Source organism: Buteo buteo, chromosome 2 (assembly GCF_964188355.1).
Source record: "Buteo buteo chromosome 2, bButBut1.hap1.1, whole genome shotgun sequence".
In the NCBI taxonomy this organism is placed as follows: domain Eukaryota; kingdom Metazoa; phylum Chordata; class Aves; order Accipitriformes; family Accipitridae; genus Buteo; species Buteo buteo.
In genome coordinates this window covers 19,598,949-19,624,350 of record NC_134172.1, presented here as the reverse complement: position 1 = coordinate 19,624,350, position 25,402 = coordinate 19,598,949, and the positions used below count along the sequence as shown (strand labels likewise).

Here is a 25,402-nt window from a genome sequence, read left to right as displayed (position 1 = left end):
ATTTATCTAGGACTCCCATTAATCTGCATATATGTGAAATTTTCTTATCTGAAAGATGTCTGCCTTCATTAGGGCTGAAATTGTTAGATATGTTCTTTTCCCTGAAACATACCCCAGTGAAAGGACTAGATTTTAGCTTTGTGGCAGAGCGATCACAGCAGCAGTTTGTGATACCAGTTTTTCACAAAAATATACAAAGGGCCAGAACATACCCTCCTACAATAAAACCCACATGCAGAGACTAAGTAAAATTAAATCAGTGAGGAATTTATCCCATATTATTTCTCCCACAGAATTTTGCCCTTACCGTTTCGTGAGGGGAATGAGGTTACCCCTCTGCAAGGAAGATTTTGAGGAACTGTCCCAGACTTAGTCCCCAGGAATTCACGTATAGTCCAAGAAACCACCGTGCCTTGAGACCAGCCACATGGAGCCCATATGCTCCTATCAGATCTGATGCTTGCTCAAGGCAGCTCTATTGGAGCCATAGGATCAGGAACTCCCTGTGTTTGTGATGATGCCATATCTGATCCCATCCTTCCTGGATATAAATAGTTTCATTCTGAAGAACAGCCAGTAAGATATTTATCATAATTTCATGTTGCTATTTTTAAAAAATAGATACACAGTTTTGTCATGCACAACTTCCAACAGGAAATATCTTCAGTTTGTGGCAACATAACTCTTACTGACCAACACAGCATTCATATCCCGTTTAGCATGTGTTTTGTGATGGTTATCCAATTTAATATGGACCATTTAAAAATACCAGTTTGATAATTATGAAGTACTAGAAGCATTTTGATGATTTTCTTTCTCATCATTTCATTGATTATCAGTAATTGACTAGTGAATGTAGAGAACGTTTCAACTGGTAATTCTACTTTTTAGCCTGTGGACAGACTTGTTTCTGTTAATATTTAATAACTTTTATGAAGGAACAATTCTATCAGAACAATTGAGTTTACTCACATTTTTGCTTTAGTTATACTGATGTTACGTATTAGTTGATTCATGAACATTACACCTTCAATTATTGGCATTTCCTGAACATATAATTACAGAGTTACATTCTTCAGATTCTGTAAATTTTGTCAAACTTCCCAGAGAGAGTTAAAGGGTAAGAATGTTATCCTTCTGTGTGTATTTTCAATGGTTTTCATTATAATATATTTTTTCCATAATCGGAAGTGTTGGTAGGTTGCATGGAATACACATCAAAATAGATGGCAGGAGTTATAACCTCCCCATAGGCTGACAGAAGCTATTCACACGTATCAAGAGGGGAACATCCTGTGTGGCAGCAACTACCTGTGAAACACTATATGAGGTTTATGCAAAAAAAACCCCACAGTACTGTTGAAAGAAACTAGTGACAGCCCACTTAGCTACAGAAGTGCACTGGCTTTAGTCTCTCCTTCTGCTGTTAAGCAGGAATACTTTTTGCATCCCTTCCTGTTCACTTCCTAACTTTCCAATAATATACTAATATCCTTCCAACGTTTTTAAAAAGCAGTCTTTATTACTGGTGAATGATGAATGTTTCCAAGTGTGGCCTAGTTGCTTGTCCCAAATTTTGGGATAAGCCATCACCTACTTTGCATTTCCATTAAGTTAACACTGATGATAAATGGAAGAACCAAATCCAGATCCTCAACCTAACTCAGCCAAATCGTCTATGAGTAACTAAAAGCTGAGAGTGAGGCAGTGGGAATGCATGCTGTTCTGGAGTCAAATCTAGCTTTTTATTTTAAGCCACAAGAAACAACCATGTTTGATTATATTGCATTTCTTAAGAAAGGCATCTTGTACTTCACTAGGAGATAATGTGACATGTTATTAAGTGCTTATAATTGATGTGGTTTTGTTAAAATATACGGTATAAGTCATTCTTTTGAGTAAACAATAAATGAATCCATATTTTACAAAACCGCAGCTTTCCTTGAGCTTATATCTTTCAAAAATAAACATGATTGCTTAACAGTAAGTTACAAAGAACAAAACACACATTCCTGCTCACCCACACTTTCCTAGTGCCTGTCATAGAGAAGTTTAAGATGCACAAGAAATATAGCCTAGAATCACTGTGAAGTCTTCAAAGCCATTCCCTGACAAATTTATGAAAGGAATTTAATGTACGTGAAAATTCAGCTTTTAATAGTTCATTTGAGGTTTTTTACTTCATCCTGTGCTGATGTCAGATACTACAATGTCACAACAGCTGCTGGTGGTAATGATTGATACCATACAGAAAAAGCTGTGTTCTGAAGCAAAGGTTAAGCAGTAGGAAAGAAAAACAATTTTTCTTTTTATGCAAATAATTGCACTATAGTATACTGATATAATTTCTGCCTAGGTCTTGACTCACATGCTAGTATATTGCTTTCATTCTAACATTACACACATAATAGCAATCAAAACACATTTTTCTACTTTCGTTGTAGATTTACTATAGTATTACCAAATTATTTATGCATAAACACACACAGCAAGCGACATGTCGTATCTGTATTGCATGAAGTCTATATTATTATGGGCGTCCACCAGAAAAATTGGTTTTGGTAACAAAAAAATGAGTACACAAAATCTTATGCAGAAGCCAAGCTGTTTAGAAATACAATCACTCAAGCTTTTAAGTAAAGCAAAACAGCTCTTTAATAACTAGTCCAGAAGCCATCCCACCCTGAAGTTATATTTACCAAGCTGTTTCAGCAGCCAATTATTTCACTTTGTTTTGGCTATGCAAGGCAAGAAGTGCTCCAAACATATGAAACGGTATTTTTTATGCTTTTTCTATGATGTTTATAGAATCTTAGTAGTTAATAAAAATTAGAAAGAATAATATATTAAATTAATGTTTTTATACTCAAAGTTTAACTAAGAATTTTATTTCAAAATGTTTTGTGAATTATACAGATGAGAGCTATATGCAACAACTTTTCTAAGAAGCTACATACTTTTATTAGTTGAATATTTCCTTCTGAATAGTTGGCGATGTCAATTTCTTCTCAGGATTTAGGGGGGCACTTCTTGGAGATGTAGAGATAGAGAAAAATAAAAGGAGGAAAGAGGCAATATTTGAAAAACAGTCCTTACTCACTTGCAATGTAGATAACTTTGTGTTTCTCAATTACTTCTATGTCATGCTCCAGTTGTTTCATCTGTGTTTCCAGCTTTTCTTTATATATCTTCTTGGGTATGGTGTCTATTTCTACCGAAAGACCCTGAAATTCACGATACACTTCTTCCCAGTTCTTTTTCAGCCCCTAGTGCCATTACAAGAAAAGGAAATATATGAGGAAAACTTACTTCATTAAGAATAATATGCATATAAACTACCTAGGGTTTTTTGTTAATATTTCATTTGATGAGTGTCAATGCAATGTTAAAATAATAGATAAATATATGGATAATGTTTAATCATCTTAATTGGATCAAATAAATTAAACGCTTAAAAGTCAAAGAGGTTGCAACAGAAATAATTTTGACTCATTCTGATGCAATATAAGGAATGGTCTTTACGAAACTCTGTGCCTTGGAGAGAAAAAAATACAGTTTGTAAGAGGGAACAAAACAATAATTAAACTAGCCAATGAAGGACAAGCTACAAAAATATTAAACTGAAAAAAAGTATGTCAATGTGACTAACAGTCAACTCTGTGGCCTACCAGGAACTCAAGGAAGTCTGTACACTTAATTTCCAGTCCTCAGTATCTTCAAGAAAAACTGCACAAGGTAAATGAAGAGTGACTCCTCCTTATTCTATATAAGAGACTTTCTATGCTTTCAATGATCTACAGGTAGACAACTGTGACTGCTCCATTGTATCTAATGCTAATATGCTCACTGAGGAACTACTATGATTCATAAAAGCTGCCTCAAAACTCTTATCACTCAAATGTCTTCTTTTCTCCAAAATGCAACAGGAATTATCTTACAAACTGTACTACAGAAACCACTTCCCCATAAACAGCAACCTAGCTACCACAGATATCACCATGTCACACACAGTGGTGTTACCTACCTTAAATAATCACAAGAGCACCAATACTTGGAACTCCAGCCAAAATTCAGCAGCATTTTAGTTCATCTCAAAACCAGCTTAATTTTCTGTAATTGAGACTTTGCTCAGACCATGGACACCAAACTGATCCCACAATATTTTAACTTCTACAAACTACCTTGAAAAAATTATAAATAATTGCATTCCTTTCCTAATCTACATTTACAATAACATCTGTAGGCAACTTATTTATCATTTGGACTAAAAAACCTAGCTGTTACTGACCCTGTCAACAATAATTTCAGTAACTACCTAACTAGATAAAATGAACTGTATCTTCCATATATAAAAGCCCAAGACTAAAACCCTGCCTAAAAAACCCCATGCAATCATCTGAAACATACTCATGAACTTGTTAATTCAACATCAGAGACAAACTTTTATCCACCAACATATGCTGAATAGAACCAGACTGTGGTAGAAAAATAAAATTTTTCTTTACATCTTCACAATTACTGCAACAATTTCTCTTACTTTCTCTCCTCAAGAGGATAATCAAAATCTACACATCCTATACATGCATATATGAGGATTTAGTAGAGTTTGTTCAGTGCATCAAATGTCCTCATGAAAACTATATGGGTGAACTTAATAATCACACCTACTACAAGGAACTCATGCAGCTATCAGTAAATAATATAATATGGCTATCAGTGAGAGAACACTTTTCCAAAATGTTTTTGGCTCTCAGTTCTGTTTCCTTAGAGGAGATCACAAAGTATCTTCAAAAATGAACTGAAGTTACTCTCTTGGGAACTAAAGTTTTCAACTCTGCTTCATAACTAAAACCGGATTCAACTGACATACTGATTTTATGGCATGCTGTGATTTCCAACCTCATGTCCTTTGCTATTATTAAACACCTTTTCTCCCAGACTGGCTAATTGATTAACATACTGAAGTTAAATTTAAAGGAATTACCTTAACACATATTTAGCTTTGAAGATTGTTGCTTCTATTTTGGAACTCAAGGACTCTTGTGCTAAAAAACTTGAATGATTTTGTCCACTGTATGAATTGATTTAACAGAAAAAAATTACCTCTCCCTGCCAATACTAAGAAAAACATGCTTTTTAATATGAACTAATATTTTACTGATTCAAAGCAGTGTATTTATTGCATAGCAATTCGTGCTTTTTGCATATTCATATTAAGCATCTAAGTGTTGTCCATAAAGGTTATTCCAAAATTCTTCATATACCAATATCTACATAAATTTAAAAACCCTACCTCAACATGTGAAACTTAGAGCAACAAGTTTCTGTCTTGTAATGCTACTTGTCTTTGCAATCCAAGGCTGTAAAGTACTTAAATAAAGCTCCTAGTCTACCAGGCATCAGGATTAGTTTACAAATATATACTCATGAAAATAAATACCATATTTCCAAAACTTCTATAGAAGAGTCATTCATAGCTTCTTTTAAATAATTCTTTGTGTACATTAGTAAAAACTAGTTTGGAAATCACTTAAAACAGTGAATTTTAAAACACGTTAGAGCATGCACTCATCACAATTTACTCTATCCCTACAGAGTGGAGAGACCAAAAGCAGATCATGACTCCCCTCCATAAAAGTCTCCCTCAGAGCTCCTCCAAGAGCCATGTAATATGCTGACCATTACTGCTATGGGCTAGATCACAAACTGAGTATCTAACTCTATATAAGGAATTCTAATACATACTGGATCAGTGAGAAGTATGTACTGTATTTGTCAACACTCTCTTTTATTCTCATAAAATCCCAACCAAAGTAAGCACAATGGAGAGTTCAAAAATATGTTGGCAGAAATTATTTCTCTTTATTTTTGTAAGTTCATGAGGCTTGATTTTGTTCTCAGACATCTATTGCCACGTATTCTTTCAAATCAGATAGTGCACATGTGTTCACTAGCAATGTCAATTACTTTAAAAGACAGGAATTCCCATATGTCTACAGCTGAGGACTGGGTAGAAGCCACATACCCTGGGGACACTAATTCCTCCTGACAATATAACTGTATAAATAATCTGACTCATGAAAGAGCAAACTTTTTTGAAAAATTTAAAAGAAAATACTGAGTTAATAAAAACAATCCCAAAACTTTTTAATTAAAAAATATTTCAGTATACTCTTCTAGTTGAAAAATACAGAACATAATTTTAATAAAACTAAATGCAGAATTGTGAGCAGCTGAACTCACATGCCTTTTTGCACATATTTTTTTGCTGCATAGTTAACTTGCTGGACCATCAGCTTGTCCCATGCCTTTCCCACCATAAAAATATCTTAATCTTCACCCTTGCTGTTATGTTCTTTATATTGCTGTCAATGCAATACCCTCACCTCTCTCCCATACTCCTTCCTAGCTTCTACTGCTTGCTACATAAGCAAGAGACACCATTGTGCTAGCTATTTTGGATCTTGCTGATTAACCAGTTAATCTTTGTAAGTGAGTTAAAACACTGTGTTTTCTCTCTAAATATTTGGCGGGCTTTTTTTGTGGGAATTTAGCACCTTGGAGATGCCCATCCATCTGCTAATTTGTTTCAGGTAGCTGCTAAGATCAAGTTATTAAGGGACAGACTGATAAATAGGTATCACAGTAATCTAAGCCTCATTTTCATAGGAAATTTGGCTAAAATGTGGACATAAGAAATTCCAGTTCAAGGATGGGATATACTTTAAAATGTCTCTTTTCCGCTCTATTTATTTTATGGTATTATTTCTCTTTAGAAAATCTTCTGCAATAAAACCTGTATGAAAGACAGTATCCAAAACAGCTTGACAAAATACAATTTTTCCAGCTAGAGTTCTACAAGTATATTGCAATTTAATTCTGTTTTCTGTTTTTGCTACATTTTAAAGCATGACCTTATAGTCAGTGAGGTCACAATGTGAACATAGAAACTGCCAATAAAAGCGTCAATGTTATGCATCAGGAAAAAAACCCCCGCATATTTTTCCATGATTCACAAGTAGAGAGTCAGAACTGTCACTAAATCCATATAGGTGATTTTCTGCATTCCTTTGAAGTTTCACTGAAATTCCAAGTCATTAAGGGGGATAGGGATCTAACAGAATTGAAGTACTTGTAAAACTGGACTAAAATGTAGCTAGATCAGCTCCCTTCAGTTCAGTTTACAACTGTTCTACAGCTCCATCTAGTGAAAAAGTAGCTAACTCATTCACTTCACTTAAAAAATAGAATATACATTTATTACTTACATGGACTGACATTACCTTATTTAATATTTTGTACATGTTACTAATTACACTAAATCAAAATATGCACCTGCAGAAGACTTATCCTTTCTTCATCAGATAGCCGTTTCATGGCTCTTTTCTTGAGATGCTCCAAGATACCGGCCTCGTATTCTTTCTGAGCTCTCTTCATTTCTTCATTTCTCTGTGTTACATATTTTGGTGTAACACCATAATCCTATAAGGGTAAGGAAGAAGTTTCTTATATGTGCTTTTATGAAGGAAACAAAGAAATACCTGTCATCCATAGTATATTACATTTGCAAAGACAGCTTGAAATGGAATTTTGCACTACCAAGCAATAAAATCTTAAATCACTGTGTTCTTAGAAGTATCAGACATGATTGTCTTTGTAGCCTGAGCAAAACATATAAACAATTCCCTTCAATTTCTTTTCACAACCTTGGAAGACAACAGAATCCAGAAACCGAAACGTTTATTTATAAGAACTGATGGTTCAGTGAGGAGTTTGAAACCTGTTAATGACAGCAAGCTATTTTACATTTTTATATGGTGTCAGATTCTATGTTCTGAAATGCATTCCTTAGATACTTTCTTTGAAAGGTCTTCCTGTATCCTGATTTTTGCTGAACACTGCATGCCATAGAAGAGAGTGATAGTGTTAACACCTACATGAAAATTGGACTAGTTAGGAATGATAAACTACCCCCTTCTGGATGTGGCAGAATTGTGTTTCTGGGAGGACAAATAATTTCTGAATATCCCAGATATACTTTGGGGAACACATCTATTTTGCCTTATCCTTTGTAAAATGAAGCCTATCTAGCGGTGCCAGAAGGTATTAGAGTCTACCTTCTTTCTACCAAATGCTAAATGATTCATAAATCTTTTAGCGTTGGGTAGCACTATGACTAGCATAATTTATATATATGTTTAGCCATGCAAAGGTACTGCAAGGGTTGCAGGTTTGCTTTTTTGCATCTTCCCTGTCATGAGTTATGTCATACGTCATGTCTCTTTTTGCATAATGCTCTGTCATGAGTTACCAGTTTAAATAAGCCAGACTCCTAATACATCTTGTTTTCCCAAATAGTGGAACAGACTGTTCTTGTGCTTGGATGAGGTTGTTCTTACAGGCATGCCAGCTCTCTCAAGCTCCTTTGCTTTTCAGAGCTGTCTCCCATGGGGTCCTACCTACTAGTTCCCTGAATAAGCTGATGTTTGCTCTCCTGAAGTACAGGGTCTGTACACTACCACTTGCCTCCCTGAGGAGGACGGGATCTTGAACTACTTCATGGCCTGTGCAAACAAGACTACTATTGATTATCACACCTCTGACCAGTTCTTTCTCATTTGTAAGTAGCAGAACCAGAAGAGCATGACCACTGGTTGGCTCATCTAGCATCTGTGTTAAGAAGCTGTTGCTGACACACTCCAGGAACCTTTTTGGATTGGTTTCATCCCATTGTGTTGTCCCTTCAGCAGATATCAAGGAGGGTGAAGTCTTCCCTAAGCAGCTGCACTGTGATCAGATTTCCTCAAGCTGCTTAAAGAAATTTCATCCAGTTCCTCACCTGATTGGATGGTCCGTAACAAACACACTTTTGACACTTACTGGCCTTTCCTCTGATCCTGACCCACAAGCTTAACCAGCCAATTCCATAGAAGAGCTCCATATATTTAAACAGCTCCTTCATCCAAAGGGCAACCCCTCCTCTTCTTCCCTGCCTGTCTTTCCTAAAGAGCCAGCATTCATTCATCACAGAACTCCATTTGTCTCCCCATCAGATGCTCCCTGGGTTCCCAATGCAACACATATGCTATTGCTTTAGCAGCATAATTCTGCCAATTTTTTTCTGACAGCATAAGCAAGTGAATACAGAGCAAAGGCAAGGCGCAATTCTAGTGCCAGTGATTTCTTCTTGATGAATTTCAAAGGTCTACCACAAACAGCAGTGGTATCTAAACATCTCAAAAAGAATCATAAACGTTTCATAGGAGAATGCAATAGAGAAGCTAAAATAGGCATTGCTACTAGTATTTCCACTATAATTTAATAAAACTTACCTTTTTTTTAATATATTTTGGAACAAGTCCTGAAGTTTCAAGCAGATATTTATCTCCCTGTCTTCTATCAACATAAATAGGTTGAGGCTTTTTAGGCAATCCTGTGATAGCAGCAACTGCATTTGTATTTATAAAATTCTTTTTACTCTGAATTCCCATAACTGGGTGATCTGTCCTCCGTGGCACTGATAATGCAGGCAATTTCTTACTATCCTGTTCTTTTTTTCCTGTGAATTGAGCATGTAAACATTCTCAGCAATAACTATGAAGAGCTTTGCAATTTAATGTTATTACATTTTTCAAAAGGGAAAAATTATGTACAAAATTACATAAAAATAGAAACCAACTGTATCTACAATGAAAGAATTGACTGGGAATGTACTATGATGAAAATGAGTATGCTTGTTTGGCATAATAGAATTTCATAATCTAGGAAATACTATGTTGGTTTAGATGGGTTTTTCTTATAATATGTCACTCATTTCCTCTAAACTGCAGTAGTATGGGACTTTTTAAAAATGTAATTAAAACTACTTTTACTGGAGATGCTCATTGTCAGGGCCTTTAGGCATTAATGGCCCTGCCCAGTCTCACCTGGGGCATCCACCCCACACCCTTGGGCTTAGGAACCCCATTTCAGCTCAGCCCTGTGCTGTCAGTGCCTGGCTGAGCTGTTTCAGCCATGCCTGCCCCTAGTCCTCTTCCTGAAGAGCTATGTGGAATTGGTGGATAGACCTGGCCTGTTACCCCATCTTGCCTGATGGTCACTAGGCCATTGATAGGACACATTTTCATCACCACCCCACTCTGCTCACCTGCCTCTGGTGTGATGGGACTGCACTCTGTTGGTGAGGTCATTGTCCAGCCTGCATTGTGGTTGCCCTCAATTTCTGGCTCACCTCCCCTTAGGGAAAAGCCCTGCTCTTGCTGCTCCCTAACACTCGTAAACAACTTCTCACATTCCTTTCTCCAGAGAATATAGAAACTATTCCTTTTTAGTGTAATCTTTTCTCCAAGGCACCAACAGAAAGTCAGTAGTCTCCTGAGTAGTCTCACTTCAGGTGAGTGATGAAAGACAATTCATTTCCCACCATGTTTCCCACTAGATGTAACTAAGTCAATCATTATCAGAGATAATGATTTGATTCAGGTTGTCTGAGTTCATGTTCTTTGGCAGAAAATACGTGTAATGTCACAAGTGACAGAGCTCATTCCTACAACAGCTGGTTTCCTGATACTGACCCCATGAACCAGTGCTTTCCTGGGTATTGTTTTTACAACCTGATAGCTTGCCATAACTTAGTACTTTAGGACACACAGACTTAAATCTCTATTTCTCTTAGGATGTCTTTTTGGAAACAAGATCTCTGAAGTCTCTCAGTGAGCACTTGCTCACCCTTATCTGCAGTACACTGGTGCACACTTGCTGCTTTGGGAGGCCCCACTACTGCAGCCAGCAACCAAGCTTGGTTAAAATGAATGCCAAGTCCAGTAATACAACAAGATTCAGCTGAAGGTTAGGAAACACACCTTTTGTAAGGAAGTGGTGAGTAATCAGACTCTGAAGAATCACGCTATCCCAGACTTTAGGGAAAAAAGTTCAATCTTTCTGTTCTGTCCTTGCAATCTATTTTTTAACTAGTTGGATCAAACCCAGTTTTGAAGGCAGCATAGATACCACAAACACAATGCCATAATCCCATTTAGACAACTGATAACTGGTTAAATTCCAAGTGATGAAAGTACCATGCTTTAAAAGAGGTGATTAAGCAGTGTAACTTCTGTGAGGTAGGTATGAAATTCCATCCAACAAAGTACAAGAACTTTCTGAGTTAATGATACAGTTCCTTCTCAAGATCTGTTAGGATCTAATCATGGCAATGAAATTACTAGTCTGGATCAAAGCTATGATGTGTCATAGTAATTTTGAGGCTCTGGTTCATTGACTCCAAATGCAAACACCTAAGCACATATTTCTGTTATGAAGCCCTGAATCAACAAGTTGAAATAGAAATATTGTGAGCTGCTTGTCTGAGAAAAATGAGTCGGAGTGCTGTATCTCAATATATAGCAAATTTGAAGTAGATAACACTAATTTTATAATACAAGTACTTAAAAGAGATCTTACAGACTGCTCCAAATTATTGGTGAATCAACCTTCTTTCCCATGCCCATCTAAAATGCTAGTGTGGTAATTTAACAAGGTCTTGATCTTGGCAGCATTAATGCTCAGATGTCATGAAGTATGACATTCCAGTATACTGAACACTGTTCAGATTTCCTGAAAAAGTGAAGGTTTTACTCAAAAATGACCCAGGATGCCTACAGGACCTCTGGGACCAAAGCTTACCTTAAGGTTCTAATAATCCATATTGCCTGAGGCATTAAGCTTCCAAAGCCTCCTGGGACAGCCTGTATTTTCAGTGCTAAAGCCATTTGTGTGTGCCACGTAAATTCAGGTGCTGGACTCCTACATTCTCTTAGACAGCTTTTTTTTAATACTGTAAGTTAAGCTCTTCTATTTTTCCAGGCTAAAAACAGTTTCAAGCTGAAACTTTGTAACTCAATTATAAATTCTGACAGCAGTGTACTTAGAACTCCAGCAGCACTAAGAAGGTCACTCCACACTTGCAAAACCAGCCATGAGGCTGAACATTAGAACTGTCAACTCCTTATACCCAGAATTACGGTTTGTGCCCAAAGATAGCATGCATTTTGCAACAAAATATTCCAATCTTCTTACTTCTGTGACATGCAGGTCTCCAAAAAAGTATACGCTTTGAACACTGCCAGCCAATTTAATACTACGGGATTAAGAGCAGACAGTGAGTGCTGAAAAGTAAAAGCTGTAGGTTGCTTATAACATCAAGAAAGGCACACATACTTTTCCCATATCTCTTCAAGCATTAAAAACAATTAGTTCACTTCTAATACCCCCATTCATATTACTTAAATGTTAATGATCTATTGCAGAAAAGAATGACGTACAAATCTAAACTGTGTAATTACAAATTGAAATATCAGCAGGGTAGAACATACCATCAACACATCTTCAACATCTGAAGAGCTGCATCCAAGAGAGATAGAATTTTGCTTTATATTTCAGCTGGTTTTGTACCACATGACGTAAATAATTACTGTATTTTCTAATCACATATATAATGGCCTTGTTGCTTGTTTCAGTATTTTACACAATAAATAAGAAACATTTTTATAAAATAAAGAAATAATTTTGGTATCATAGATACTATAAAAGGAACAATGGAAACTGTCCCAACATACAAAAATTATTTTAGATTTTAAAAAAAATTGATTCTCCATAACTAACTGTTACTTTCAACATTAATATTATCAATTTTAAAATTAAAAAAATACATTTCATATATTTCATGTCTACACTTACTTGCTGGTAGCTTTGGTTCTTTTGAATGTTTCTGCAGAAAATTTTTTGGAGATGGCACTGCAACTTTTGCTGGTCCCATAGTTTTCCATTGAGCTTTATTTTTCTCTGCTTCACATTTCACAGATGGTCTGAATGTGGATATATACCTTAGATGTTAAAAAATAGCCATAAAGAAGTTAAAGGTCAGAAAATTATTAAAAATACTTCTTCAAAGAATATACATTTTTGCAGTAGTTCATGCCAAAAGCCTTAGCTATTTTGTTTTGTACTCTTTCCCAAATAAAGGCCATCACTCATACAACCTCCATACTAAGGCTAAGCCCAGCACTGCACTGACAAGTGGTTTTTCTGATTCCGAAATTAGCTTGCTTATTCATTCTTCTCTTGTGTCTCTAAGGTCAGTATTATCACACTTTGGGAAATGGTTCCTGTGTGCACTGTTCATATAAACACTGAACACAGACATTTTGAAAATCAACAAGACCTAAATTTTGGAAATAAACTGCTTTGAGTATTGCTTGCATGAATTAATTATTTTTATGAGGTTGTGTGTTACACACTTTGGTCTTTATTTTTTAATTAACTCCATTTTTAAAAGTTTTTTTAATGTGGCTATTTGTTTTGTTCAAAAATGCATCCAAAATATACAGCTGTTGTGCATCTACAGGAAAATAGTAATCATGAACCTACTGTACTAGATTTTCTATATTTGAAAGTTTGTAGTAAGAGAAAGATGCAAATGCCAATGTATCTCGACCGTTTCAGAAGCTGTAGTTGCAGTACATTGTAGGGCCTTACACAGCAATCAAACACATCTAAGGAAAAGCTCAGTTGGCTTCAAAAAATATGAGATATGTATTGATAATGAGAACTGCTTCATTCTATGGGATGAAACAAATTTTAGAGGTATGTAAAACCTCATGGTTCTGAAAACATGTCAAACGTAGTTGAGAGTTGGACAGAATGTCCTTGATCATCAGTTTATCTTATTACTGTCCACTGTATCATTGTCTCAATGTTCCTTTTGAACCATCTGTTACAGACTATTATAAGAGATTAGATGAGATGGATGACTGCTCCGAAACAGCACAGCAAACCGTCTATTTCTTATATTACACAGATCCAAATTATGATCCTGAACTACTGTAGTCAGTGGTGGTTTTGGCACTAACTGAAACAGCTAATCTGAAAATCAGTAAGGGCTCAGATATGAAAAGCTGTATGCACATACTGCTGTTATGGTATAATGTTGCATACGGCACTGTAACTTCTGCTTTAATCAAAAGTATGCACACATGTTCTGCAAAAGAAGCCAAATGCTGATCATTAGCTGATTAGCAACATCTTGCCTCTATCTGAAGGACTGAGCTGTCACAGATGTTTTCCTGAGGGAGCAGAACTCCCTGCTCCTGAAGCTCAGGCTACCTCATTGTACCTTTTAAAAACTGTCCATCTTTAGGAAACATGTCATGTTAATTTATGGTAGATAAAAGCTGATGAACAATTGCATTCTTCTTTCACAGAAAAAACATAAGTGTCTATGAAACAACTATACCATGTTTTCAGGTAAGGAAAAAAAAGAACAAAAACTATTATATATAATGCAACCTGTTTTACAGAAATACTGAAATAGTATGAAAGAAATGATGTAATGCTGGGCCAAGTGAATGGGAATTATAGTAGCAACACTGATAAAAGCTTTTGTATGTGAGCTGGAAATGTCCAATACATGTATTTGTACTTGATCATAACATTAGAACATGTAAGAGGACTTCACTAACAATGTGGAGTTATTTTGTCTTCCGGAGATATGGTCTCCAAAATCAGAAAGAGGATTATGTACATAAGATTATATATAATTCCAGAAATACCTGTAATCATAAGGAATGAAGTTTTATTTATTTTTTTCTGTTCAATTCATGCCAAACAGCTACAGACATAGGCACAAAACCACCACACTCATAAGTAATTGCATTCACTAGGAGTGGCATTGTAGCCACACGGTAGAGAAAGGTAGTGACTTTATGAGGAGTTTGACCTAGTAGGGTTCACAGTCTTGGAACGAGAAAGTGAATGAGAAGGTATTGAGTTTATTACATATTGGCATAAGGTAAGATGTCTTTTGTGGACAGCTATAGGCATTCCTTTGGATAAAGAGATGTGGCAGTCGTACCTTTTCAGTGACTTTTCAGGCTGAGAAAGTGGCTAAATGCTGTCATGCACAGGCGTCAGAGAGGGTTGCAAGGAAGAAAACGTGGGTATGGGGGACTTCAGAACCTGAATCCATTCATCATTTGGCAAGGGGGAAAAAAGACAATACATTTGTAAGAAGACAGTTACTATTCCTTAGGTGTCATCTTGGGACATCAAAGCTGTGGAAAATGAGGATGCTTGCTGTGGTTTCCTGAGTAGTACCTGGTCAGTTGAGAGTGAAATGTATATAATTTCATTTGAAAAAAAAAAAAGACCCTAGATTTTGTATGCATTAGTTAAAACTGGTCAGATAATGCCATTAACCAGGTTTGACACTGTTGTTACCAGATGGATATTTGGCACATGATTACCAAAGCAGGAAGCGGGGTGACAACAGAAGTCAGTGAGATGAGAAGGGGTTTTAGTCAGATGGCATCCAACCTAAGGAATCCCTTGCCTAAACTGAACCTGATGGTCACGGAGTATCCAAATCCCTGAATGGTATTAGGACAGGAATAGATTTAGTGTGCTGTGTGCCTTGCCATACTGTCATTTCACTTTCCTCTGCCTAAAGTATTGTTCATTCACATTGGAAACAAAAAAAGATGTATGATCTATTTTTACATGGAAAAGGCTCAGAACTAGGAATCTCACAAGTCTGAACACTTTTTACCTGAAAACGGATAACTGTCTTTGTTCTAATGAGGGTCGCTGGTACTTCTACCCATTTTAAAGCTATTGAGTTATGACCTACATTAACCTTTCACTGAAAATGCTAGCTGTAGCAGCTTTCTTTCATATAAAGTAATAGGGACTTGAAAAAATAACATAACTTTGCATATTATCAAATATGAATTTTAAAAAAAACTCTCAAAGGAATTAATACTAGGGGGGCAAAAGGCCTTTTTAATGTTTTTAAGGTAAGGGGTGAGAAAGAGAAGCAAAAGAGACAATGTCAGAAGACACACCTGACACATGAAAAGAATGGAAGTGTGGCATTGAGAAAAAAACTTTAAAAACCCCAACTTTTCAGCTGCTCACTGAAAAATTGTTGTAAGTGTGTGTAACAAAGATGTCACGTAATTTTCCTCTGAGTGGAAAGAGTGCTTTGTAAAATCTTTGTCAATGAACAAGATGGCATTGAAGATACCAGACTGAATCATCAGCTCATGGAGCAGGCTGTAAGCCCTCAGATGTTAGCCAGTGACTCATTAGGAGGAGCAATAACTACGCAAACACTAGATTATTTTTTTTTAATACATGTTACCCGTAAGGTGCATTGCCTTGCCAGAACCAGTCACTGCAAGTGGTACTGTCACACCCACGTACCTGGGAGGTTTGACAGGCTTCTCCTCCAGGCGGGGCAGGAGGTTATAGATGCTCTCCTGGGCACACTGCGTCGTCATCCTCGGGCTGAGGGGCCCCGGACACGGGGAAGCGCCCACCTCGCCGAGAGGCTCTGGCCACGGGGAAGCCGCCCCCCCTCGCTGAGGGGGCCTGGCGTTTCCTCCCTCCTCGCCCCGGGCCCACGTTAGGGAACAGCTCCCTCCCGCCGCTGAGCCCCCTCAGGCCGCCGAGGCAGGCGCGGGCCGGCCCACGGGTGTCTCCGCAGTTACTAGGGCAACCCGTTGCTAGGTAACAGAGCCACGAGGAGGCGGAACCTACCCCATCACGCTTCCGCCTCCCTCCGGCGGAAGGCAGCTGTCGGCCGCCGCTAGGGCCGGGAGCGACAGCGCAGGCGCAATCGCTCCAAGCGAGGCCCGGAGCCGCGCAGGCGCACTTCGCGGAGGTGAAGCCGGCAAGGCCGAATCAGGGCGCGCAGAGCGGTTTGATCTGCGCGTGCGCGGAGGGGGGCGGGGTGGGGGTGGGGGGAATGTGTGAGGCGGGGGGGGCGCGCGGTACCTGTGGCAGCTGTCCCCGCCCCTGCCGGTACGTGCGCGCGCTGCGCTGAGGGCGAGGGGAACCGAGCCGTGCCGAGCCGAGCCGAGCCACGGGCGCGGGGCAGGGCAGGGCACGGCACGGCACGGGCGCCGTCCGCCGCTCCCGAGGGGAGGTGGGAGCCCGGGGCTGCACTGGCCGGGGGGGGCGGGCGCGGCTGACCCGTCTCTGTGGTGCCGCGTTTCCCCGGTGCGGCGCGGCCCGGCGGGCCCCCTCCTACCGCCCGCGCTTTGACACCTTCGGGGCGTCGAAACGGTGAGGCGGGAGCGCGGCGGTGAGGCGGGAACCTTTGCAGGATCTTGGTCCGTGGGACGGTCACGAGAAGGTTGAGTGTTTTTCTTTGGGATTTTTTTTTTTTCTGTGTGAAAGCTCTGAGAAAAGTCAAATGGAAGTTGTCCTGTGTTAACAATTTTGAAAAATGGTAATTATCAGTCTTGGCCTACCTTGAGGTCTTTGGCAGTGGCAAACTGCTACTGCCTTGTTTGGTTAACACAAATTTTAACCACATGTCACGTTGTTGCAAACTTTGTGTCTACACCAGTAACAAAGCCCAGTTTTCACTAGAACTCTTGTCATTGGCAGCGGTTGTTAAAATTGTGGATAATTGCTAATGATATGTAGGTGCTGTCGACATCCAAGTGAAGGGTCAAGGTGTATTGTCCAAACTTAAAATTTCATTGGAGGCACGGATGTAAGCTCTGCTTCAAAAAAACCCCACCCTTTTGGCATGGGGTTTATATCTAAAGTTGGATGGCCTGGTGTTCTAACTAGACTGGTAAACTCTACTAGCGATAAAGTCTAATTTGAGCTGGTTTTACAGTAAAGTTTTGCCAAGTGAACAAAAAATTATTTCAAGGAAACAGGTTGCATTCAATGGTTGCAGACTTTTGTGTACATGTACTTTATGTGGGTGCAAAATTGGATTACACTGGAATAGGTCAAACCGAGTAGCTGAATAAAGGAATTCCCTGTGAATTTTTGCACAAGGTTAACTGAGTTGATTTCAAACAATGGCTATGGCCTAGATTCATAACGCAGTCCAGATGTTACATCCAGCAGCTGTATAGGGCATACCAAGTGACTGCACCTCAAAGTGAATTTGTAGTGCAACTAGACATGGTGGGCAGGCCACTATGCTTGGCATGGTTTGTACTCGCTTAGTTTACACATAACACTTGAAGTGATTCTTATGTTCAAGAAATAAAATCACTAAAATATTGTCTCTAAATTTTTTAAAATCCTGAATATAACTGATTTACATCTGTCAGTTTAATACAAAGATCTCTTTCTGGCCCTATAGTGAATATGTACATACAGTGCATTACTATTGCAGTACAGCTTTATAATGATACTGAATATTACACCTACTCTTCACAGATTGATTTTTTCTTTTTAATAACTGTTACAAAAAATTTACATCTACACAGGATGATTCCCTTATACTTTACAAGGATTGAGAAAAAACGATACAGTATGATATGCCCATCTTTACTCTGATCTGTGCCTTGTAATTACAGCATGTTCGTCATGTCACAGCACTGGATGCAAACACAGAGACTTGCTGTTTGCAAGCTCGTCTCTCCACGCAGAAGTGCGCAAATGCAAAGATTTAAATTATCAGAAGTACTTTGACTTTGTAACGTATGCTAATAGTTGGTAAAGAAAGTAGAGTGTAAAAGACAGATTGAAGAACACAGGGCTATCTAGAGCAAGGAGCACCTGGAAGCAAAGAGTCTTTGTTTTTGTGGTTTGCTCTTACAAAACTTGAGCTTCTGTGTCATTTTTGAAGTTTGTGACCTGTTTCTCTGGAGTCATTTGATATGCACTCTGATGGGGAATAGCAGGGTCTTTAAAGGATTGGTGTGACCGCTGTAAACATGGATTAATCACAAGTAGGTCTTTGGAAGATGGTGCAGTTGCCACTGGGTGCTTACCTGCCTTCTACTGCAATTCCAGGCCACCTTCTGCTCTTCACAGTGATAAAAGGCTGTCTGGACTGGAGAGCATCTAGAGAAAAGGCACTGAACAACTGAAGGATTTGGAAACTTAGTCTGTAGTAAATTCCTTTAATTGTTCTATTTAGTCTGTCATGATTAATGTGGGGAAATACATAACTGGTATATAAACAAAAATATTTTAATAAACATTGCAAAGCAAATGCTGGGGTGCTAGCAGCTAGATTTGGGTCTTTAAAATGTAGTTATCAGAAGTTGCTGATTGCCATTTTGGTTATGTGTTACAGTGCCAGGAGAAAAAAAAAAAATAACTTGCAGCTTAGTCAACTGTCTCTTTGTATTGCATACTACAGCAGCTAAAAGTAATAATTTAAAAAAATGCTGATTGTATATATATTGCAAATATATATTTTTATTTTATATATATAACTTTTTTAGAATTGATGAACAAGCACTGAATTGGATTTTTGCATCTAAAATTTAATTAATTTCCTAAAAGGAAGTTAAGTGTTTCTTTTCTTTAAGCATTTTTAGTCATGAATAATGAAAAATTAAAAATAACAAGGTGATACTTATTTGCCTACCTAAAATGAAAAATGACTCTGTAGGGATTTTCTGTGCAAATTTCTGCTGATTTCTCCGCCACCACCCCCTGCCCTGCCACTTTATGGAGATTTTGAAAGTTCTTCCCCCTTTGCCCTAAACGTCATGCACAAATCATGTGCTGCAATTTATGCTGATACTGGTGTTGATTTCTCTAAGCAAACAAAATACAACGTTGAGAGCTTCTTGCTTAATCTTTGTTGTAGATGCAACTTTCCTAGTGATTTTTTTTTTTTTGAGGGTAGAGTGCCTTCATGACATGTTTTCTCTCTTGCTTTACACAAACTACACTCAAAACAATTCCATTATAGGAGTTCTTCACAAATCACTTGCTTGGTTTGCCATCCCTTCAGAAGAGAATTGGGTGCAACTCTTCCAGCCTTGCTGTTGCACAAGTCTGTGCGTTTTCTGTGTATTTAAGTGGATCTTGCATTTTATTTTTTTACAAAGAAAGTATAAAAAAATCAAAGGTGTCTTGGAAGATGGGATAAATGCATATTTTATTAACATTTTGATTGCAAGAAGATAATTTAATCTTCATTATTTGTAAATGTGTACTTAAAAATAAGTCTACTAAAGGAAAAACTATTGTTTATAGGAATTCACACCCAATTATTATTTGCAAATTGTATTGTAGTGTTAGGGTCTTTATTTACCCTGAGGACATGGACTGTTTGAAGTTGGATTTGTTAGTGGAAGCAACTGGAACTATGCAGGAGAGGGGAATGAGTCTTCCTGGCACTGATGAAGTCATAACTGCATTTATGTTTGAATTCTTGTTGTTCTGAATTTCATATCCTTTAGGGGTTTTTTTCCTAGATGTTTGCTGAAGGACTAATTACTGGTTTTTTTTTTTTCTTTTTGAAGCAGTTAAGTGGATTGTCAAGTTGGCTTGAAAAAAAAAAAAGAACAACAAAACAACCCATCAGAAGATGTTTCACATTGTTCAGTATCAGCCTTTAAGACTAATAACCCAAAACAGTCTTTCTAGCATGTGTTTAAAACTGATGCTTTCAAGACCTGCTACGTTTGCACAGATATGGAAGTCATGGTTCTCAAGCCATTCTCTTGTTGGAAACAAAAATATTATCCTGATGGGACCTCCGGGTGCTGGGAAAACAACGATTGGGAGAATAGTAGGTCAGAAACTAGATTGCCCCGTCATAGATATAGATGACAATGTCCTTGAAACAACCTGGAATATGAGTGTGTCGGAAAAACTGCAGGATGTTGGTAATGAGCAATTTTTAGAGGAGGAAGGAAAAGCCCTGTTGAAGTTTTCAGCATCTGGAAGTGTCATTTCCCTTACTGGGTCCAATCCAATGCATGCTGCTGGCATGCAGCATGTGAAGAAAAATGGAATAGTTGTATATCTGGACGTGCCCACAACAGTCATTATGAGTAGGCTGAAATCAATGAAAGTGGATCGCATCGTGGGCCTGTCTCCTGGTATTTCGCTCAAGGACATACTTCAGTTTAGGAAGCAGTTCTACAAAAGGTGGTATGACATCCGTGTTCTTTGTGGAGGGGATATTGCAGCAGAGGTTGTAGCAGAAAAGGTGCTTGATGCTGTGAAGAGATACCAAAACTCGGAACTGGAAACTTTCATTTCAACTAGGTCTAGTAGGTCTGGAAGGAGTACGGAAAAAGACTCTCATAAATATTTCAGTGATGTTGTCACTGAGGGCTTAGCCCCTGATGGAGGACTCTTTGTTCCTGAGAGAGGACTTCCAAAATTCACTGCTGGAGAATGGCAAAGCCTAATAGAAGCAACTTACATTGAAAGAGCCCAGGTTATACTAGAAAGTTGCATACATCCTTCTGATATTCCTGCTTCTAAGCTGGCAGAAATTATTGGAACTGCTTATGGAGAAAACTTTACTTGTTCTAAAATTGCCCCAGTTAGGCATTTGGCAGGCAATCAGTTTCTCCTTGAGTTATTTCATGGACCAACAGCATCATTTAAAGATTTTGCATTACAGATGGTGCCACACATATTTGCATACTGCATTCCCAGAAGCTGCAATTACTTGGTCCTGGTAGCTACTTCTGGTGACACAGGGAGTGCAGTCCTAGATGGCTTTAGTCGTCTCCATGACACTGACAAACAGAGAATTGCTGTGATGAATTTTTTTCCTGAGGATGGAGTAAGCCCAATTCAAAAATCACAGATGATTGGCTGTCAGAAAGAAAATGCCTGGTCAGTAGGTGTCAAATCTGATTTTGATTTTTGCCAGACAGCTATAAAGCAAATCTTTACTAATTCTGATTATACTGGCTTTCTTACAGTAGAATATGGAACAGCTTTAGCCGCAGCAAACTCCATAAACTGGGCACGACTGCTTCCTCAGGTAGTTTATCATGCCTCTGCATACCTTGATCTTGTTCATCAAGATATTATTCCTTTTGGAAGCCCTGTAGATGTTTGCATTCCTACAGGAAACTTTGGCAACATATTAGCTGCTTTATATGCTAAAATGATGGGAATTCCTATTAGAAAATGTATCTGTGCTTCCAATGAAAACAATGTTTTGACTGACTTCATAAGAACAGGTGTTTATGATTTGAGGGGAAGAAAATTGATTCCCACTTTTTCACCAGCAGTAGATATTTTGAAGTCCTCCAATCTTGAGCGGTACTTGCACCTGATTACTAATGAGGATGGACAACTGGTGACACAATTATATAACCAGCTGGAAAATCAGGGCCACTTCCAGCTACAGAAAGATTTACTTGAAAAGCTTCAGCAGGACTTGGTGGCTGGATGGTGCTCTGAGGAGGACTGTCTAGCTGCCATTCACTCTGTATACAGTACTACAGGATATATTTTGGATACACACACAGCTGTTGCTAAAGTAGTTGCAGATCGATTACAAGATAGAACTTGCCCAATTATTATTTCATCTACAGCTCATTATTCTAAGTTTGCACCTGCTATCTTGAGGGCCTTGAGGATTGCAGAAATAAACCAGAATCCATTAAGTCAGCTTCACTTGCTGAGTTCTTACAGCCCTCTGCCTCCAGTCCACTGGGGCCTATTAGAGACTCTAAAAAAGAAGGGGAATGAGGATCACCAGGTCTGTGCTGCTGATATGGGTATGCTGATGTCCCATATAGAAACCTTAATTCAAAATCATTTCATGAAAGTTTTCTGAGCAACTGATCAGTCATCCACTGTGTCAATTGCAATACCTTCTTAACAAGCTGCATGTTTTAATAAAGTCATGATTCACCTGGCCTGTGTCCAGTCCACAGCATAATGTCCACAGTTTTATACTCAGTTGTCAAATTTTCAACAGTATTTGTAAGTAACACATGTGAGGTTTCTAGTAGTGGTGAAAGGTTGTGAATTGAGAGTATAAAAGACTGGAATACTTTTTTGCAGGTCATACATAGTAGAGACACCAGTACTGTTGGCTTTCCTTGGCACAAGCCTGAAGCATCCTCCATGGAAGGAGGAAGATAATGAAGTCTGACCTTTCTGAAACTAATAGCTCTTGTTTTGTTGCAAGAATGATGTGATCATTTGGTCAGTGGGTGATTAGTTAAACTTTAACTCACTTCACCAGAACATAATAAGATATTGTAATGATGTTCTTATGTTACTAATGAGGGTTGATTTCACTACAAAGATTGAAGTATACTTGTATTGTTAGTCCTTGAACTGTTCCAATTTGATGGTATGTTATCTTCTTGTGTAATTTTTTTATGTATTGTGAGGCCAGCGTTTATGTAAAAAAAATCTGATCATTTTGTTTTTCATGCTTTTTTCCCTCCCAGATATTTTCCTGTGTAAAATAGAATACTTCATTCAATATTTTTAAGATTTTTTTGAGATATGACTTTTCCTCCAGTATGTTGTAGTCTCTTTTCTAGATCTTTTCTATTTGAACTTTCAACTTCAGAATCTTTTTTTGATGCTATAGAAAATTTGCTAGTATTAGCAGCAGTCTCCTTAAGAACCAAACTTCACCATTTGTTTGCATTTATTTCTAGTAATTCTGAGTTTTTAGAATGTAATTTTTATCTTTGAGGTCATATAGCTTTCTTGTTCTAATTACTTCCGTTTTCATATTTTGCTTAAATTAATTTCTTTGACATTCTATTTTTTGCATGAATTGGTATAAGAAAGAAGCTTCCCAAAGTGCTTGGCATCTCGTCAGGGAAAGTGAAGGATGAACTCCAGTGTCTGGAAAGTGTGATAGGCATCAGAGGTATTCATTGTGTAACCTAAAATAGACCTATGTTAGCAATCTGGTTTTGCTAATGACAGCTCTTTATTGGGTTTTTGCGTCAGAAAAAAATGGAGCAGGTTGCCCTAGGAGATCATGTGATTATGGACAAACGTATTCTGCTAACCACAGATTATATTTAGCAAGGACGTAAAATATAACTACATTTCACACTGAGAGAAGTGGTAAAATGATATATTGACAAGTTTTGAATGGCATGCAGTTACAGGTAAAGAGCTAAGAGTCATCAGATGTGAGGACCTATAGCTATGGGAGGTTGTGCTTCCCACCAGGATTCAAATAGGGAAAGTATTGGCAAGAAAGGTGGTAATTGCTAACATTTTTTTGTTTCTTCAAGAGGCAACATCTCCTAGATGTCAGGACTCATTTGGGGCTTTGAACTGTTGCCGTATCTGCCAGCTTCCTCTGTGTGTCTGCTTGTACTTTTACCACATCAGAGGTGAAGAAGACACCATCTAACAAACTATTTTAAAGAATTGTCATTTCTTCCAGTGTGAGGTAAAAGACCCAAGCATGATGTGCATTTGCCGCAGTGAATACATTATACAATAAAATGAAATGTAGCTGATAACAAAGGTGTGACACGATAGCTTTCTAGATTCTGCCCTTCTTGGATGCCTTTTTAGGACCTTTCTAGTTCTTTTCTCTGCTCAGTCCTTCTTCACTATTTCTGCAGTAACTTTGGAAAATAATTTTTTATTTTCATAGAATCATGGAACAGCCCAGGTTGGAAGGGACCTCAAATCATCTGGTCCAACCTTTCATGGGAAAGGGAGCCTAGATGAGATTATCTAGCACACTGCCCAGTCATGTCTTAAAAACCTCCAGCGATGGAGACTATCACATCCCTGGGGAGGTTGCTCCAGTGATTGACTGTTCTCACTGTGAAAAATTTCTTTGTTATATCAAGATGAAACTTCTCCCAGTGCAACTTGTACCCATTTCCTCTTGTCATCTCCATGTGGTTCCTTGTGAAGACAGAGTGTCTGTCCTCTTTCTAGCCACCACTTAAGTACTGGAAAACTGATGAGGTGCCCCCTGAGCAGCCTCTTCTCCAGGGTGAAAAGACCTAACTCAATTCAGTCTCTCCTCATAGGGCAGAGGATTTTTTGTCATTTTGCAGACACAATGTGAGAAAGACCATAAATGTGTAATTAAAAAAAAAAAATCCATGTTCTGTAAGAAAATGTTGCATAAGCATATTGCCAAAAAAGAAGCATTGCTTGTGTAGATGATAAGTGCACATCCACCTTGTGTTTCTGTATGTTTCAGTCTGATTCTCACAGTAGTTCCAAGTGGAAAAAAATGTAATGCTTTCTCTGCATGTGCTCACTACAAAACCAGAATTTTAGATCTTAAAAAAAACAACCAACCAAACAAAAAAACCAAACCAAAAAACCTCAAACAAGCCCAACTGCCTGGATTGAATTGCTGGAACAGGAATTGGTTTCAGCATAAGGACTCTGTGGAAATCCTGCAGTACCTGGTTCCCTGGGGCCGAATGCCATTTGACATCATAGGGCAATTTGTCACATGCTGTTACTGTATAGAAACATCTACAAAGAAGAGCTTGTTTTCATCGAAAGTACCTAAAAGAGAAAAGCTGAGATTCTAAACAAGATTAGGCTAGAAGCCAATGTCCTACCTTGAGTTAGCTCATTATTAGATAAAACAGTCAGAACTAAACTAGCAGAGAATTTATTTTGGCATGACTCAAACAATCAA

General features: G+C 38.1%; 2 protein-coding genes across 11 annotated transcripts; one reads left to right on the top strand and one right to left on the bottom strand.

Annotated features, from left to right (window-relative positions):
- Positions 1 to 368: 368 nt before the first annotated feature.
- ENKUR (enkurin, TRPC channel interacting protein) lies at positions 369 to 16,651 on the bottom strand. Of its 4 annotated transcripts, none has more exons than XM_075022461.1 (6): positions 16,594 to 16,642; positions 14,909 to 15,012; positions 12,736 to 12,881; positions 9,333 to 9,559; positions 7,336 to 7,482; positions 369 to 3,266 (listed from the first exon to the last, which is right to left on the bottom strand). In XM_075022461.1, the coding sequence occupies exons 3-6, from the start codon at positions 12,812 to 12,814 to the stop codon at positions 3,093 to 3,095; spliced, it is 627 nt and encodes a 208-aa protein (XP_074878562.1). In that variant the 5' UTR covers positions 12,815 to 12,881; positions 14,909 to 15,012; positions 16,594 to 16,642; the 3' UTR covers positions 369 to 3,092. The 4 variants fall into 4 exon arrangements, with proteins under 4 accessions (XP_074878562.1, XP_074878560.1, XP_074878559.1 ...); XM_075022459.1 differs by lacking the exon at positions 16,594 to 16,642 and adding an exon at positions 16,258 to 16,586; XM_075022458.1 differs by lacking the exon at positions 14,909 to 15,012 and having other exon boundaries at positions 16,594 to 16,651.
- A 143-nt stretch (positions 16,652 to 16,794) lies between these two features.
- On the top strand, positions 16,795 to 24,478 carry THNSL1 (threonine synthase like 1). 7 transcript variants are annotated; one of them, XM_075047391.1, is made up of 3 exons: positions 18,420 to 18,922; positions 19,736 to 19,823; positions 20,292 to 24,478. In XM_075047391.1, exon 3 carries the CDS (start codon positions 20,357 to 20,359, stop codon positions 22,577 to 22,579), a length of 2,223 nt encoding a protein of 740 aa, XP_074903492.1. In that variant the 5' UTR covers positions 18,420 to 18,922; positions 19,736 to 19,823; positions 20,292 to 20,356; the 3' UTR covers positions 22,580 to 24,478. The 7 variants fall into 7 exon arrangements, with proteins under 7 accessions (XP_074903483.1, XP_074903510.1, XP_074903501.1 ...); XM_075047418.1 differs by lacking the exons at positions 18,420 to 18,922; positions 19,736 to 19,823 and having other exon boundaries at positions 19,842 to 21,624; positions 21,714 to 21,775; positions 22,810 to 22,827; XM_075047382.1 differs by lacking the exons at positions 18,420 to 18,922; positions 19,736 to 19,823 and adding an exon at positions 16,795 to 16,857 and having other exon boundaries at positions 20,295 to 24,478.
- The last annotated feature ends 924 nt before the right edge of the window (positions 24,479 to 25,402 follow it).